The following is an 18658-nucleotide window of genomic DNA, read 5'->3' as shown; positions in this document are numbered from 1 at the left end:
CTACAACAATTATTTATTATAAACGACGAGCATAAAAACGTGGACAAACATGAACTAAAATCTAATTTTGAAGAACCTGGTGTTGAACTTGGGAATGTTTGTGAAAATACAAGTGTCTTGATCTCACTCCGAGAAGACGTGCAAGCGCCCGGAAGAGTTCCCGCCCACCAGCACGTTCCTGTGGGGGTGAAAGGCGCAGACGGAGAGCACGGTGCCGAGGTGGTCGGCGTCGGTGAACGAGTGCAGGCGACGCCCGCTCTCGTGGAAGACCTCCACCTCCCGGGGCCTCCTCAGGCTGCCGAGGACGAAGCTATCGTCGCGCTTGGGATCCCAGACGGCCGACAGTTTTGAGATCCAGCGGCCCGTGTTCGTCATGCGTCTGCGGGCGAGAGCGGGCGTGAAAGGTCGTGAGTTTGGTGATCGTGGATGTTTGTAAAACTACATCTAAAAGTAGCTTCAGTAACGTAGCAGGAGCGTAAGAAAATATTGATACATTTTTATTTTTTGATACCGATCATACTCAACAGCACTGCATCAGTTGTTCTGCCTCTTGATTATTATTTTTATATCGTAGTTCATTTATGGTTCTTAGTTCAATAAATGTGTATAAAATAAAAGTGTTTTATTTACAATTAGCATGAAAACATTTACAGCGTTTGTTCATTTTTCTGTTGCAATTTAAGCTCTGACCACTAGATGGCAGCAGTCGTTACATCCTCCGCAGCTGAATGAACAAAGAAATCCCGCGAGAACCCAGTGATGACTGAGGACGAGAGGATGCAGTCGACTCCAGCAGATTTTAAAGCTGATGTTTAGACGTATGGAAAAATATTGATACACCTAGAGTAAATATTTCACTTGTTTTTCCATGATACCAAATCAATACCGAATCACTGTATACGCATTTTCAAATGCTTTTAGATAATATATATATTTTTTTTTATCATAGTTATTTCATGTTTTTCTATAAATTGTGTATGAAATGTAATAATTTGGTGTACAATTATCATGTAAATATTCAAAGCTTTTATTCATTTTTGTGTTGCATTACGTCCTCAGCTAAAGGAACAATGCAATCCCTGGGATGACTGAGGACAAGAGGATACAGTGACTCCAGCAGCTTTAAAAGCTGATGTTTGGACATATTTTGGTTTGAAAACAAATGAAATCATTGACGTCTTCGTCAAGAGTCATGTGGTCTGTAAATACTACAACACCAGAGTCAAGTACTCGACAATACTACTTGTAATATAGGCTTGTTACTACTACTAGTATCAATATATATCGTATTGTTGACCCTGTATTGTGATACGAATATTAGCGCCAGATTGTTACAAACACACATCTCCATTAAGTACTAATTGGTGATCCAGACTCGGGTTCGACCAATCAGGCGTTAGCATCCTACGCTCATCTACCAATCACAGCTTCAAGTTCGACCTACCTGATGGACTTCAGTAAAGGCACTTCCGTGGTGAGCGACGACGTGTCGAAAATCCTGAAAAAATATTTTAAAAAAATGATGAGCTCTTCTCTTCCATTGAATCCTTCAAGTCCTTCACTCCCACCTGATGGAGTCGTCCAAGCTCGTGGTGACCACACGGTTCCCCGTGTGCGGCGAGAAGTAAGCGCTGGAAATGCTGCGCGAGTGCCCGGAGAGCTGGGACACCGGCTCACTCGTCTTCTTCTTCAGACTCCTGCAGTCGTAGACGCTCACCGTGCTGACGGAACAAGCTCACAATAGTCACAACAGTCGCACAACGACGACACCTGTTACAGTCGAGCCGCACAAACCTGCTCCCGGACACGACGAAGTACTGGTTCTGGACCGGGTGGACGTTCACGCAGCGAAGACGTTTGGGGTCGATGTAGTGAAGAGACTCGTGAGTGTTTCTGAAGAGATGAGTTTCTGTGTCAGACGGTCCGAGTCTCATCGAAATATGATTTGAAAACTAACATTTTTAAATGAATAAAAATGATGATGTCGGTTGTTTTACTATGTCGACCTCTGACCGCATTAATGTGGCATTAACTAAAAAATATGTTGTTTATTTTTGTTATTCAATTCTAGTTTAACTCTATATATATATATTTATATAACTATAGGGTTTTGTAGTTCCCCACCAAAAAGTGAATATTAGAGAAAATATATATTTTAAAAGTGCTTTGAAATCAGATTAAAGTTGACATATAATGATATAAAATATAAATAAATAATAATAATAATAATATTTAACCTAATTAGCTTAATTTATTTTTTTTAAATAACTTACTTTTCTAAATGTAGATGTTTTTTGTTTCTTATAGTTTATTATATTATTTAGGATTTTAACTTTTTTTGCTCTACGGCCCCTCATAACAGTATTTAATGTGGCCCTTTCAATAAAAATAAAATTAAGTTGTTTTTAAAAAAAATAATAGACAAACAAATCTATTATCTAATCTAGATAATTTATAAAAAATATTAATAATTGCTATTTAAAAAAAAAAATTCTCTTTCAGTCTAAAAATACATTTTAATTTTAATTTAAAAAAACTACTTCAATGTGGGGATTTTCAAAATAAGAGCTGATGACGCTCAGACCCAAAACCACACTGGAAGAAAATCTCTTTAGGTTAAAACATACCCGGGAGTGCGTCGGTCCACGATGGACACGTCTCCATACCAGGTCCCGACCAACAGCGTGGAGCAGTCATGTGACAGGAAGTCGAAGGTGTTCAGACCGTTGTCGACGCCGTAGACCTGCAACGTGTCCTCGGGTTAGAAAGACGCCGTGTTAAGACAAGATGGCCGTCGTGTTCGGTCTCACGTCGTCGAAAACGGACTTGTGGACGTCCATGCAGCGCAGAGATCCGTCGTAGCTCAGGCTCAGCAGGTGGGCGGGGTTTGTTCGGGAGAACGCCATGCAGGGGACCGGGCGGGTGTGAGGGTGGAAGAGCAGGACGCCGTCGTCGCCCCACTCGGCTTCCTGAGGAACGAATGTGCGCCCCGTATTTTTATATCATCACACAACATGTTCACCTCTGTCACGTTATTATTTCACTGCAATGAATACAATTTATTTTTCTTTTTTTTACCTTTAATACATTATTTTTGTACGACGTCACTAACAACACAACATAAAAGTACATAAAAGTACACACTTGGCCACTTATCTGAAGCAAGAATAAACACTTTGAGTTTAAGAGTTTCAGATTTATTAATGAATCATGTTCATGAATATGAAAGTTAAAGTCTTGTTTTAATTCTGTAAGGATCAACTTTTTTTTTCAATTTGACGTATTGATTTTGAATTATATTGAATTTTCAAATCGCATTTTTGTCGATTAAAAAAAAGGGGAACAAAAATACTTACACAGTCTCTACACTAGGTGGCGCCAGAAAGAACCGAGCCGTTGACAGATTGTTTCATTTTTGCTTGTTTTAAAAAGTTCGAAAAAAATATGTTTTTATATTGCATTGGTGTATTTAGATTTTAGCTCTATATGTGTGATATTTATAGTTATCTGATGTCCATTGTGTGTTGTGCGGGTTTTTTAATTTCAAAAGTTAAATCAAGAGATTTCAATTAAACAACTCATGAAATTATTCAAAGTTATGTTGATTCTGTCAAATGTTTTCTTGCCAATAATAAATAATAACTTGTACATCATTACCCAACAAATAAAAAACAAATACTAAATCGCAATATTGCCTTAAATTCAACCAATTTTCCCCCAAAATCGTTCAACCCTAGTTTTGAGACCCGACGAAATGATCAAACAATGGAATTAATGAGAAAAAAAAGTTCTAAAAGCATCGAGAAGGACTTGAAGTCTCACCATGTTCCAGAGTCCGACTCTCCCCGCCTTGTCTCCTGCAGCCACCAGGGGGCTGCTGCTGCCGGGATGAACCGCCACAGAGAAGATTCTGTCCGTCACCACTTTAGCCACACGGTTCTCTGTGAGGGTCATGGTCTTCAGAGCAGAGGAGTAGGTCTGGAGGTCCAGATCCTGCTTCTCCTCCTTCATCTGCTGTCAGAAGAAAACACACGTGTAAGTGTTTCAAGAGTCTGGTGACGATACAGGGTCAACAATACGATGTATCGTAATACTCTAGTAACAAGTATATATGTGTAGTATTGTCAAGTACTTGACTCTGGTGTTGTAGTATTTACAGACCACATGACTCTTGATGAAGTCGTAACTGCTTTCATTTCATTTTCAAACCAAAATATGTCCAAACATCAGCTTTAAAAGCTGCTGGAGTCACTGTATCCTCTCGTCCTCAGTCATCACCATATTATTGTTACGTCTATAACAAGTTTAAATGCAACACAAAAATGGACAGCAAAAAACGCTGAAAATATTTGCTAACTGTATATTTAAAAATATATATATAGATTTTATATACAGTTGAAATATCTTATATCTTATCTATAAGCCATAAAATATCTATGATTAAAAAATAAAATACTTTAAAAAAATAAAATACGTTTTAAAAATATATATATATATATATATTTTGCATGTTAATTGTAAATAAAATACAATATAATCAAATGTTTTTATTGTATACATATTTCATAGAAATATAGGCCATAACATTCAATACGTTTTAAAAGGAAAAAAAAATTAAATAATAATATATAATTTTATAATATCAAATTGTTTTATTTTCAACACACTTTATTCAAATTGAAACCATAAACTAACTATGATAAAAATAAATATTAAGCCAAAAAAATAGATGAATGTCCAAAGATCATCAGAGTGCTGTTGAATATCGCTACAGTATCATGAAAAAACAGATTTCATAGTATTTTTTCTTTCACCTACAGTTAAACCAGAGTGAAGTTACCTGTGAGCAGAGCTCCAGCAGTTCAGGTGGAAGTCTGCTGCCCTCCTCCATGTTGACGGCGTCCATGACGAGAGGACCTGCAGGTTTCTTCTCCGAGAACATCGGCTACAGAAACCACAGAGTGAGACTCGGATCAGAACCGAGCCACAGCGTCAGTACCTGATCGTCTGTGCTGGGAGGCGGAGGAAGAGTCAGAACTTCTGCTTCTTTCTTCTGCAGGCGCAGAGACTTTCGAGGAGGACCATCAGAGACCACGACAGGCGCCGACCTTCAGAGTCGAGAACATACATGTTCATTCTCAAGGCTTAGGTCAAGGTCACAACCTCGCAATAACTTCCACATATACTTATATTGTATGTTATTTGAGTATTTGATTACATTTTCGTTTTTTTTTTGTATGCTTTTTCGTATTGTATTTTTTCTTATCACCTGGTTCTGCTGTAAAACAAAAAACTCCCATTCTGGGACAAATAAAGGAAAAAAATTCAAAAAAAATCTATCCTAGTGTATTCTGAAGCGTATTTTTGAAAAATGTATTATATATATATATTATTATTTTCAGATTTTTTTTTTCTCCACAAAATACTATGAATGCTTTTATTTATTTATATATTTATATAGTTTATTTATATATAGACCCAACATCATATGAATTATTGTATTTATTTGATTTTCATTCTGCACAAACTGAAAAACACAAAAACACTTCACCTCACGAGGCCTCTCTTCGATGGTTTAGCTTTTGTTGTCTGTTTAAGTTCTTCTGAGACCTGCAAGAAACACAAACATTTAACATGGAGACACACAAACTACTCACACACTATTGAACATCCTAACCATGTGTCAAAGTCAAGGAGTGTGACACATTCATGATATAAACTACATCCCCCACAATGCATTTCAGTGAGAAAAAAGTTCCCACGAAGATAAAAACTGACCTGAAACAGGTTGATGGACGAAAGAAAGACCTGGTTCTGTCTGATGTTCTCCAGACGCTCCAGCTCGTACTCGGACAGTCCCTTGTTTTCCACCTGTCAGATTAAATATACATTATATTAGATTTGGCGTATATTATTAGACAAAGTTTCAACTACAACTCACCGACGAGTTGCTCTTTTCATCATCTTCTTCTTCTTCTTCTTCTTCAGGGATCATTTCATTCTGGTTTGAATCGTCTCCATTTACTCTCTTCGACAAAATAAATCAACAGTTAAGAAAAACATTATTTTTTTCTTTGTTAATTCTTAGATTTTCATTAAGACTGTTTTTCATTCGTCACTTTTATCTTCTGCCTCAACATCCCAACAACTATATTATTTTTCTTAATAATCGTCAACACAATTGACTTGGAAATGAAGACAAGAAGGTCCAGAAAACCCCCAAGTTATCTTCATAATCTCAGGTTCTACGAATTGGTGCGAAGCCCTCTAACTGCTTCGCTATTGGTTTATCCCGTCGGGCTTCGCCTTGGGTTTAAACCAATAGCGAAGCGGTTAGAGGGCGGAGCACCAATATGAAGTAGAACCCCTGAGTTATCTTCATAATCTCAGGTTCTACGAATTGGTGCGAAGCCCTCTAACCTCGTTGCCCAGGAGCAGTCGGGCTTCGCCTTGGGTTTAAACCAATAGCGAATTTAAGGTAAGGTAAGGTAAAACTTTATTACAGGAGGTCTCCTTTGGGAAATTGTTTGGGAGATTATTTGCACCAATTCGTAGAACCTGAGATTATGAAGATAACTCGGGGGGGGGGGGGGGGGGGGTATTGGGCGGAGCACCAATATGAAGTAGAACCACGCAACAGTGATGACTACCATGAAGAAACGATTGTCGTCTCGTGACATTCGAATGCTTCGAACTCCTCTCATGAAACTGAATGAATTTTAAATGAGGAGAAGTTGGAATTAATCTTTTTTATATTCAATAAAAAAAACGATTGAATCATCAACCTATAATAACGTGCGGGGGAAAACAGGGTAAAATTTAAACAAGTTCTTCTCGAAGAACCTTCAGAAAGTATTGATGACGTCAGAATGTCCAAACTTTTAAAGTTATTTTTCAACTCTTTTCAACATTGTGCTTCTAATAGAGAGTTTGAAGTTGCTTTAAATACATGTAATATCAAATAAAGTGCATTAAACTGAACACATGTCCATGAAAACCTTGTTTTATCGTCTCATTTCTACATAAATAACACATTATTGATCACCTGTCCTCGCGGTTTCTCTTCTTTGACTTGTTCCGGAGAATAAATCAGTTGTTTTGGAGCCAAAACTATTCTTTTACTGGTGTTTTGCAGCTGCTGCACTGGAGTCTCTTCCTGTTCAGACAACAAACAACAAACTAAATGGACTTTTTCTCACGTTGACTCTTGTTATTCGGCGTCGTTAACGAACAAAAACAACTTTACCTTCGCAGCAGCGACGCGTTTCGACCGTCGACTCGTCATGGCGACGATGAAACTCGCAGACTTTTGGTGTTTTTTTTTAGGGAGAAAATCGAACCTTCGACCAGCAGCGGGTGATTCTCTTGTGACGTCACGCGAGCGAATTTGCCGCCACCAGCCTGTGAAGTTTTGTAACTGGCTCCGCCTCCTTCGTGTTGTGAAACAGAATACTCGATTCTCATTGGTGGATGTAAAAACACTTCCGCCCGCAGCAGCCAATCAGACCCGTCCCATGACTGGTGGCTTGTCACAAGATCGCATGGTTCATTATTGTTTAATTTTAGATTTATAAGGTTTTCATGAACTTTTGATTATTATAAAAGTTAAAATTATTAACTCGATATTTATCTTTATCTCAGAGCTAGTCCTACACTTAAGTTCACTCAATGGGTTTTAAATCAAACTTTACATTAAATAAATCGTTGTTTGTAGAAAGAAAAAAGTTTCACGAGCTCATTTTCAAAGCCTGAAGTTGTCTACGAGTTTTTATCTTGCAAACACAACACAAAATATGTAGTCAAGTGTCAAGATATTGGATAAAAATATAAGATTTGTTTCTTTATTATACAATTAATTTAAAATGCCTTTAGTAAAACAATAGTTGCTTCCATTCAAAAAAAGTGTCTGCAATTAAATATATATTTTCAATTAAAACAGCGCTTTAATTGAAAATATATGTATTTTAAGGCTACTGAATTTAAAAGGCTACGAATAAAATGTATATAAATATATATTGAATTTGATGAATGTATGTTTTAATGATAGAATATCAAACTCTATGTCTGAAAATAATCATTTATCTAAAAAAATATATAAATGTGTTTAATCTCATGTATTATTATGAATTTAACATTATCCCCTATACATTTAAATTATTCCCTAAAATAAAAATAAATAATGGTTAATATATTAAATATTTGAATAGTCAATTATAATTTTGAAAACTTAAATTAATCATTTATTTCTTTATAAATAACGTAATTAAATCAATTCTACATTAAATTGTTGAATTTCAAAGAATGCATGAGTGAAAAAAAAACATTTTCAAAATTAAATGTAATTTTTAAACGCAGGGTTTGATGTTCTATCAAAGTTTTAACAAATTAAAACCGTAAATGGAATATTCGGAGGTGATAAATGAACACATGGACGACGGAAAAACACTTCTCCCCTGAGAAAGATAGATTTATTAACAAGAGGTAATCAGGAAAGACGTGTACAAAACTGGAAATACTACTCAGGTCGTTGAAATACAAGTACTAGTGTGGATATTGTCAAGGTCGGGGATGAGAAGAAGTTTCTATAGAGTGAGATCATCGTCCAGGTTCGACCAGATGTTGCTCTGGAAACACAAACTTAAACATAAACACGAGCTTCACTCTGAAGGTCAACAAGGATTTCAAACTCTCTCTCCATCGTCCTCGTGCTACATACACTGTATTTACACCAGTCGCCCACCAGGGGAACCTCCGGCAGCATCACATCTGCCCAGTATTACAAATAGATGCGTTTGATCATTGATTTGATCTGCGTTTATTTTACTCTTCAACACGACTTCATGCTTGTCCTGGTCATAATGTAAAGTCACTAGATCCTCGGTTAACGGTTCAATTTTACATTTTAAATGTTGAAACTCTGAGTTGTTTTATTAAAATGTTGTTGGTTTTTTAAAGTAAACTTTTTTTTAAATGTCTAACTTAATAATTCGATTTTGTTTTCAATTATAAAAGTCCAACCCCCCCTAAATGAATGGTAAAATATTGCAATATTAAAGAATAAAAATATAAATGAGGGATTTTTTAAATATAGTTAATATTCAAGTTCTAATAATTCAAGATTAAATGTAATACATGCAATATTCTTGAATTTGTAGTCTTTTAAATTAAATTAAAAAAAATCTTGCTATAATAATAAAAATAGTAATCATGCGGATGAGAATACCAGACTGTATGTGTTGAAAAAATGTACTTGTTTTAAAAATATTTTATTTTTTCAATTTTATTATTGCACAAAATAATTTGTATATTAAAAGTTGTTGTTGTTGTTGTTTAAACGATTGAATAAATAATAAAGATATTTTCAAAATAAAAGATTCCTTTAGTCAAAGAGTTTGATATTTTAATTCCAAATTAAATAATGTATATTTGCACTTTTATACCAACATTCAATTATATCTATAAAAAAAAAGTTTCAACGTTGAAAATGTTAAATTCAACCATTGATTATTCTGAATAACACTGATTTAATAAACTATTAATAAGTAATATACGGCTGTCACGCTAGAGTGAGATCAAATTTGTTGTTTTCTTCAGAATCTACTGAAATAAATCCTCATTTTCTTCACGAAGGAAAAACACTCGTCCTCGTCTGCTCATCACTCGCTTCACAAGCAGAGCCTGTGGAATAAAAAGATTCAAACTCTCTTCAATGGTTGATAGCAGCAGGTTCACGCGTGTGGACTTTGGCCTGCGAGTTATATATACATTTATTTTCACTTACACAACGACACACACTTTATCATCTGAAGGCAACTCTTAGTTCTGGGGCTTGATATGACTCCATGTCTATAAACTCTTCTTTGGAAAATATCTCCATAACAAATCTTTTGTGACTATAAATCTTTTCTTCTAGAGTTAATAACAACTTTACACAACGTTGTGAAGCACGACTCAAACGCCTACTGTGTCTAATACTAATGAAGGTTTATGTACATTCACTTATTGAGCTGCTCGTCTTTCTCTTCAGGAGGAGGTTTTGGGTTCAATTCTCAGAGAGGCTTCGTACAGACTCTCCTCGTCCAGAGCCATGCTGTCGTCCAGCAGATACCTGGCCACCTACACACAAGTACACACAAAAGAATGAATACACAAACATTGCAAAACACTGTAGTTCAAAGAAAGAGTAGAAAGAAGTTGAAATCCTTTTTTTTTTTTTTTAAATGTTCTGATCCTTTTTAACTAGAGACTTTAGTTTGTCGTATTGCTAAATATTTATACACAGATATCCTCGTAAATGAATAATGAGCATTCAGAATAGTAGATTTATACATAAAATAAATATCTATACAGACATATACTTAAAACTTAAACTTAAAACTTAAAATTAAAATATAACTAAACTACATCTAATCTTAATTATATTATTATGTTATATTATATAATATATGCATATACTGAGCAGATATCAACACAATTACCTAATATATACACCTACATACTACATTACTAAGAGAGATGTACTACACACCCTTATGTCAAAATTTGATGGATGACGCCCCCAATGGCCCCGCCCCCTGACACAACCTTCTGCCAAAATGTATCTAATATATACACATACATACTAAATTACTATTATTACTATTAGGTGTGAATGAAAATATTCATAGACTTAAATATTCCATTTTTATTTTCACGATACTGAAACGAAATATTCTACAGAACTGTATCAATTAAAAATATATATTGTTCATTTATTTTTGGCTTTAAAAACACGTTTTATTACTATCCCAGTTCAATAAAGTGTGTGTAAGATAAAATAATTCAATTTCTTTTTTTTAACATGCACATATATTTACAGTTTTTTTGGTTTATATTTTTTTATTTTTGTGTCTTCCGGCCTCTAGATGGCAGCAGTCATTATGTTTTTTTCAGCTGAAGGAACAATGAAATCCAACAAGATCCCGACGATGACTGAGGACGAGAGGATACAGTGAGTCCAGCAACTTTTAAAGCTAATGTTTGGACATATTTTGGTTTGAAAACAAATGAAAGCAGTTACTACTTCGTCAAGAGTCATGTGGTCTGTAAATACTACAACACCAGAGTCAAGTACTCGACAGTACAACACATATATCCTTGTTACTACAGTATTACTGTATATCGTGTCGTTGCCTCTGTATCGTGTGCTTCAGTCGTATAAACAAGTCTCTGCTGAAAAGCAGTTTTCTGGTCACATGACACTCGGACTCTGCGGGTAAAGTTACATAATGAAGAACATCATTAAAATAATATCTAGAGATTCCTGTTTGAAAATGAAACCAGTCGTGACACAAGTATTTTTTTAAATAAATCAAAAGTGATACGAGGAGCTGCTTCAACACGTTATAGTTGAACAAGTAATGATTTAAAAAAACAAGTTTAACCATTTGATTGAACCAAGACTGAGTCTCACCTTTGGTTGCAGGTCAATCTTATAGGCCGTCTGCTGGAACTGTCGGATCTCTCTGATGATGTGAGAAATCTGGAGAAACAAAAAAATAAATAAACCATGAAAACATTCTTCTTTTAACCCGTATTAGCTCCTACAAAAATGTCTTCCTTTACAATACTACATAAATCTCAAGACCATGTTGAAAAAGTCTTCGTCTTTGTGGGTAATTGTCAAGATTCGAATTCAAAAGATTATAAATACCAACTTCATGACAGACATGACAGGAAGTATGAATCTGGTTGAATTTTTGACAATACTTGTCTTATATTAGACACTGACATATTTACAGGTCAAGTTATCAACATTTAACATGAATCTACTTTGATTTGGACCAAGTCCATGGACCCAAAAGATGACTTGTCAAGCTTTTATTTTGTCAAGCCATTTCCTGTCATGTCCATTGTGTCCCCCTGTGTTGTCGGCACTTGTCGGGGGAGGTTCCAGACGGTGTGTGGCGGGGCCTTCTTATAAAAGAAGGCTGCTGGTAATCTGCCAATCATCCAACACTTTATATACACCAGACTTTCCATAGACCGGCATCAGCTCGTTTTACAGATCTGTCTGCGTCTGGTGGACCCCCTCGTTTCTGGACTTCAGGTATCTTGTGGACTTTGGTTATTTTGTGGTTTCACACTCATGGATGATATAGTTAAGATGGAGATGAAGATTGTTTTTAAAAAATGTCCCAAATCCATAGTCTAACTGCAGTAATCCACAAAAAGATGTACAGGACAAAAGAGCTCAAAGAGCCCCAAACCTTCAGCCCCGTCTCAAAAATAAATGATCTCTGTTGTTCCCCCGAAATTGAACCCCCTGATCCAGAGTAAGATTTCAACATTTGAAACACATACAGAGGTCAAGAGAACTGAAGATGAAGAACAGGGAGACTTAAAAACGGAGTGAGCTGCTCTTCAACGTTACCATCCTCATCTTGGAGAAGTTGACCAGGTTGTCCTCGGTGTAGTTGGGGGTTCCCTCCTCAATGAAGGCCAGGTCTGTCAGGTACATGCCCAGGTAGGGAACACAGGGCGGGTCGCAGCTGTGGACAAAAACATTCCTCAATCCTTATCAGAAACATCTTACAGTGTGTTTGAAGAGCGTAAGCAGGAAAGAAAGACTCACTTCTTCAGAGCTTCTCTGAGGTTTTTGAACCGACCTTCTGACGAAACCAGCTTCTGCAGCTTGTCAATCAAAGTCTTTGTCTAAAAGATAAATTGGATAAAAACAGATTAAAACAAAGATTTAGCAGCGAAGTGAGAATCTTGTGGTTTAATATTGACTCTTGACTTTTTCTGATTTGAAAGTACGTTGAAGTCGAGTCCTATTTGGTCTGGCTCCCCCCACTGATGAAACAGAGTAATTGCAACAGTGTAGACTGTCGTGAAAACTGAAGTGTCTCTAGTTCCATTTGTTTACAATTCAAGAACTGCTTTTCTCTCCCTGGAAGCTTCAACATGTACTTCTGTAATGGTTGAATTCAACATTTAATTTAATTTCAATTATTTTTAAGCATTTTCTTTAAATAATCGAATTCAATAATTTCTATATTAAAAAAGTTGAAATAGTAATTTTTAAACAATTTAATTTAAAAATTAAAAATCTATTTTAAAATGAACTAGTTATTAGACACAAAGTTTAATATTGTAATTACAATAATTCAAGAGAATACATTTTCCAAATTCAATATTGTTTTATTTATAACCCTCTAATTTCAATATTACAATTTTGGTAAAATAGTGCCATTATTTAAGTAAAACAATTATACAAGAATACATTTCCTTTATATATAGAGTTTGATATTCTAATTCCAATTATAATAAATTAATTCTAAATTAATTTTTCCCCTATCCTTTAAAATTCGAAAATATAAAAATGTATTTATTCAAATATTAAAGTAAAACACAAATTCCACAATCAATATATACATTAATAAATGATATTACTCAATAAAACAAATTAAACATTTGAATATTTTAATTAATTATAAAAAAAAAAAACCTATTAAAAATAACATTTCAATAAAACAAATCAGATGCTACTGATATACTTCAGCCATAATAGAAATAAATGTAACTGCCGTCTCCAACCCATTAGTGTAAAGCAGTTTGTGGTGTTTGGTTCACACTTGTGAAATTAACATGTGAAGAAAAACTTTACATAGAACTGTCTTAGAACTACTCGAGGGGACGCGAGGGTCCGATACCTGCTTGGAGACTTTGAGCCAGGTCCTCTTGAGGCGGAAGATGGAACTGCGGTTGAGCGAGGACGTGATCTCCAGCACGGCGTTGTAGTTGTGGAGGCAGCGGCAGATGTCGGCGACGGCGACCCACTTCTCCAGCACCGACACCCGCGTGACCACGTCGTCCCACTGCAGGATCTCCGTGGCGATCCGGTTGCTGATCTGAGACGCAAAGACAGCGTCAGAACCGGGACCTCATCGCTGGACCTCATCCTTCGCTCCTCACATCGTTGAAGTGTTTGGTCGTCTTCATGATGAAGGGAGTTCTCTCGTTCTTGTCGTTCTTCATCCATCTTTGACCGAAGAACTCCCTGGAAACGTGAAGACGTCGTGGTCAGTCTCCATGGAAACAAACAAAGTCATTTTAGTCTGGACTCACTCGTACGGGATGACCTTAAAGACCAGGTGGTCCAGGAGAGTGAGCTGCTCCGCGATCTCCAGCGCCGAGTGGCTCTCGAACGGTTCTGTTCGGCTCTCCTCCGTCACCTGATCCACACGTACAGTCATGTGACCTTAAGTCAGGCGTATTTGGTGGCCATGTGTCGATGAGGCTTCATGAAACATTAGGTGACGTATCATGATACAGTGTCTTCATTTTAAAACACCACTAGATGGCACTTCAGCTCTGAAATCGGGCGTCATTATAAGACACTGCCCTCGGGTGGCAACACTGTGTCATGATGCACCATCGACTGTTTCACGAAGCCTCGTCGACACATCTCCAGTATCTCTTCTCACCACTTGTGTGATTTCCTCCAGAGTCAGCTGGTTGTCTCCGGGGTCCTCCTGCGTCAGAGTCCTGAGAGAAACAACCTTTTTATGATCAGGCGCCTTTATAGACCATCAGCCATAACATTATGACCACTAGAAGAAGAAGTTGTATACTTCCTTTCTTCTGTTACGAGGCTGCTACAGCTTAATAAAATACTTTTTAGATACTTTACATTTAAAACCAACCAGACAATAAACAACTAAATTAAGTAAATAAGTAAGTAAGTAAAAAAGTAAGTAAGTAAGTAAGTAAGTAAGTCAGTCAGTCAGTCAGTCACTAAATAAGTAAGTAAGTAAGTAAGTAAATAAGTAAGTAAGTCAGTAAGTCAGTAAGTCAGTAAATAAGTAAGAAAGAAAGTAAGTAAGTAAGTAAGTAAGTTAATAAGTAAGTAAGTAAGAAAGTAAATAAGTAAATAAGTAAGTAAGTAAGTAAGTAAGTAAGTCAGTAAATAAGTAAGTAAATAAGTAAGTAAGTAAGTAAGTAAGCAAGTCAGTAAATAAGTAAGTAAATAAGTAAGTAAGTAAGTAAGTCAGTAAATAAGTAAGTAAGTAAGTAAGTCAGTAAATAAGTAAGTCAGTAGGTCAGTAAATAAGTAAGTAAGTAAGAAAGTAAGTAAGTAAGTAAATAAGTAAGTCAGTAAGTCAGTAAATAAGTAAGTAAGTAAGTAAGTAAATAAGTAAGTAAGTCAGTAAGTCAGTAAATAAGTAAGAAAGAAAGTAAGTAAATAAGTAAGTAAGTTAATAAGTAAGTAACTAAGAAAGTAAATAAGTAAATAAGTAAGTAAGTTAGTAAGTAAGCAAGTCAGTAAATAAGTAAGTAAATAAGTAAGTAAGTAAGTAAGTCAGTAAATAAGTAAGTCAGTAAGTCAGTAAATAAGTAAGTAAGTAAGAAAGTAAGTAAGTAAGTAAGTAAGTAAATAAGTAAGTCAGTAAGTCAGTAAATAAGTAAGTCAGTAAATAAGTAAGTCAGTAAGTCAGTAAATAAGTAAGTAAGTAAGTAAGAAAGTAAGTAAGTAAGTAAATAAGTAAGTCAGTAAGTCAGTAAATAAGTAAGTAAGTAAGAAAGTAAGTAAGTCAGTAAGTCAGTAAATAAGTAAGTAAGTAAGAAAGTAAGTAAGTAAGTAAGTCAGTAAGTCAGTAAATAAGTAAATAAGTAAGTAAGTAAGTAAGTCAGTAAGTCAGTAAATAAGTAAGTAAGTAAGAAAGTAAGTAAGTAAGTAAATAAGTAAGTAAGTAAGAAAGTAAGTCAGTAAATAAGTAAATAAGTAAGTAAGAAAATAAGTAAGTAAGTAAATAAGTAAGTAAGAAAGTAAGTCAGTAAGTAAGTAAGTAAATAAGTAAGTAAGTAAATAAGTAAATAAGTAAGTAAGTAAATAAGTAAGTAAGAAAGTAAGTCAGTAAGTCAGTCAGTAACTAAGTAAGTAAGTCAATAAGAAAGTAATTCAGTCAGTCAGTCAGTAAGTAAATTATATGTCTTGTATTTTAATGTCTGTGTTTAGTAAAAATAAAGTGGTACATTTGAAGTAAAATTAAGTGTTTTAATTTGCGATTAATCACGAATAATTATAAATATCACTATGATTGACAGCACAGACTCTTTAGAAACCAAAGTCCTCTTTTCTCATGAATAAAACTCACTGACTAAATCATCATGAGGACGGAGGAGTCAAACACGAGGTAAAGAACACGTGTTCTGGTGGAAGCACCTGATGATGTTGGCGGCCGCCTTCCGTTCCTGAGTCAGCAGCTCCGGGTCGTGCATCACCTCCTCCAGGAAGACGATGACTTGCATCTTCAGCTCCACGTTGAGCTCGAAGTCCTGAGGACACCGTGAGGTCAGAGCAGCGTGTGTGTGTGTGTGTGTGGCCGCAGCGGTCAGTACCTGCGAGTGTTTGGAGACCCAGTGTCGCAGCACGTTCAGAACCCTGTTGGTGGCCGCCCGCCTGATGACGAACTCCTTGTCTCCGTTCCTCGGGTCGGTCGGGAAACCTGGAGGAGATCGAGATGTTCATCCTTTGGACATGAAGAGAAGCTTTGGTCGGAGACAAAATAGATGTTCGTTAGAAGTTTAGTTAATAACTGACAACAAGACAATGTCAAATACACAACTTCAACATTCTATTCATTGGCATCATTTTCACTGAGGGTGACATCTAGTGGTCTTTACAACTGTATCGTGATACAGCATCAGCTGCTTCATGAAGCTTCATCAACTCATCACTAGAAAAAACAATAGAAACACAATCAACAAAGATAAAATGAGCTAAAGTAACCGCACCTGAATCGTAAAAGATGTATATAATTAAAATGATGTATGTATATACTGTGGAGGTTACACAACTGAATATTGTGACGACATTTATTAATTCTGACACACAGAATTGAATATGAATTAATACATGACTAAATGTATTGATAAAAAGATTTGTTAATAAATAAATAATTTAAGATCTTATTATTGTAGATGAATGGTGCCATTTCTGTTTTTCTATACATGTATTATTACACATATTAACTTTTTTAAATTGTATTATTTATGTATTTCGTAATTGTAACATCTATTTATGCAATAATTAGGAAATGTATCCTTTTATTAATTTCTGTTTTTCTACTTTTGGTCTTTTATTTATTTTCAACATTTAGGCTTTTATTTATTTCTGTTTTTATATTTTTCGTCTTTTATTTATTTGAACATTTATCCTTTTATTTATTTCTGTTTTTCTACTTTTCATCTTTTATTTATTTGAACATTTATCCTTTTATTTATTTCTGTTTTTCTACTTTTCGTCTTTTATTTATTTGTACATTGAGTCTTTTATTTATTACTGTTTTTCTACTTTTCATCTTTTATTTATTTGAACATTTATCCTTTTATTTATTTCTGTTTTTCTACTTTTCGTCTTTTATTTATTTGAACATTTATCCTTTTATTTATTTCTGTTTTTCTACTTTTCATTTTTTATTTATTTGTACATTCAGTCTTTTATTTGTTTCTGTTATTCTACTTTTCGTCTTTTATTTATTTGAACATTCAGCCTTTTCTTTATTTCTGTTTTTCTACTTTTCATCTTTTATTTATTTGTACATTGAGTCTTTTATTTATTTCTGTTTTGCTACTTTTCATCTTTTATTTATTTGTACATTGAGTCTTTTATTTATTTCTGTTTTGCTACTTTTCATCTTTTATTTATTTGAACATTTATCCTTTTATTTATTTATGTTTTTCTACTTTTCATTTTTTATTTATTTGTACATTCAGTATTTTATTTATTTCTGTTTTTCTACTTTTCATCTTTTATTTATTTGTACATTGAGTCTTTTATTTATTTCTGTTTTTCTACTTTTCTTCTTTTATTTATTTGCACATTCAGCCTTTTATTTATTTCTGTTTTGCTACTTTTGCCATTTATTTATTTCTGTTTTTCTACTTTTGTCATTTATCTGGCTGTAGCCATGTCAAATAAATAAGAGTATAATTAAATAAATGTATATATTCACAGAAATAGTGTCAAGAAGTCATTGCTTTATTGAAACATTCTAAAATATTTTTATTTATTTATAACTATGTGATTTAAGGTGTAATACTGCAGCAGCACCAACAGATGGAGTCATTAAACTCGAGTCCATCCGACCGCGTCTCGAACCCGGACACCAGCACCAGCACCAGAACCGGACCTGAGCTGGCGAGCGACATTCTCCGGTACTTCTCCTTGGTGGGCGTCCCCTCGTTGGCGCCGGCGGTGGCGATGGCGAAGGCGGAGGCGGCGGAGAGAGCGCTGCGATTGTTGTCGAGCTCCCGGCAGGACGACACCACCATACTGTTGTTGAAGGAAAACAGTGAGAACTCTGGAAGAAGGAAACGACACAGAGCGATATTAACCCGTCCAAACACACATCTCACACATTGATTTTAAAAAAATCCACCACTAGGGGGCAACGGAGAGCGTGGCACCGATGACGGCGCTCACCTCTCGTCCTCCCTCCGTTCTCGCCGTCCCCCATCCGACCGGGGGCGGCTGAGAAGAACACGCACTCGGTTGCTAAGGTACAAGGTTTCCTTCCACCCACGCACCCTCAGCACTGGCTTCCCTTGAATCCAGCGCCGTGGGAAGATAAACCGCTGAAGGATTGTGATGCTACCTACAGACGCTCCCTCG

At 35.5% G+C, this 18658-nt stretch overlaps 2 protein-coding genes across 2 annotated transcripts in view; both read right to left on the bottom strand.

Moving 5' to 3' along the window:
- Window positions 1-7352, bottom strand: wdr76 (WD repeat domain 76). Its single transcript, XM_087793315.1, has 14 exons — window positions 7247-7352; window positions 7046-7156; window positions 5942-6028; window positions 5779-5871; window positions 5552-5610; window positions 5000-5108; window positions 4841-4945; window positions 3823-4014; window positions 2811-2969; window positions 2628-2743; window positions 1795-1893; window positions 1569-1721; window positions 1445-1498; window positions 1-379 (listed from the first exon to the last, which is right to left on the bottom strand). The coding sequence occupies exons 1-14, from the start codon at window positions 7283-7285 to the stop codon at window positions 124-126; spliced, it is 1632 nt and encodes a 543-aa protein (XP_087649441.1). The 5' UTR covers window positions 7286-7352; the 3' UTR covers window positions 1-123.
- Window positions 7353-8975: 1623 nt separating this feature from the next.
- Window positions 8976-18658, bottom strand: part of LOC148076284 (ras-specific guanine nucleotide-releasing factor 1-like) — a 36106-nt gene continuing 26423 nt past the window's right edge. Inside the window, exons 17-27 of the mRNA XM_087793327.1 lie at window positions 18177-18347; window positions 16384-16490; window positions 16208-16320; window positions 14469-14529; window positions 14110-14216; window positions 13957-14041; window positions 13695-13892; window positions 12614-12693; window positions 12413-12530; window positions 11453-11521; window positions 8976-10116 (exon numbers count right to left, since the gene is read on the bottom strand). Of these exons, the coding sequence (XP_087649453.1) occupies window positions 10024-10116; window positions 11453-11521; window positions 12413-12530; window positions 12614-12693; window positions 13695-13892; window positions 13957-14041; window positions 14110-14216; window positions 14469-14529; window positions 16208-16320; window positions 16384-16490; window positions 18177-18347 (1202 nt within the window). The 3' untranslated portion in view covers window positions 8976-10023. The remainder of the gene's footprint in view (window positions 10117-11452; window positions 11522-12412; window positions 12531-12613; window positions 12694-13694; window positions 13893-13956; window positions 14042-14109; window positions 14217-14468; window positions 14530-16207; window positions 16321-16383; window positions 16491-18176; window positions 18348-18658) is intronic.

The sequence above is a fragment of the Callionymus lyra genome, chromosome 6 (genome assembly GCF_982586985.1).
Source record: "Callionymus lyra chromosome 6, fCalLyr1.hap1.1, whole genome shotgun sequence".
Lineage (NCBI taxonomy): Eukaryota > Metazoa > Chordata > Actinopteri > Syngnathiformes > Callionymidae > Callionymus > Callionymus lyra.
This window is presented reverse-complemented; position numbering and strand designations above follow the sequence as displayed.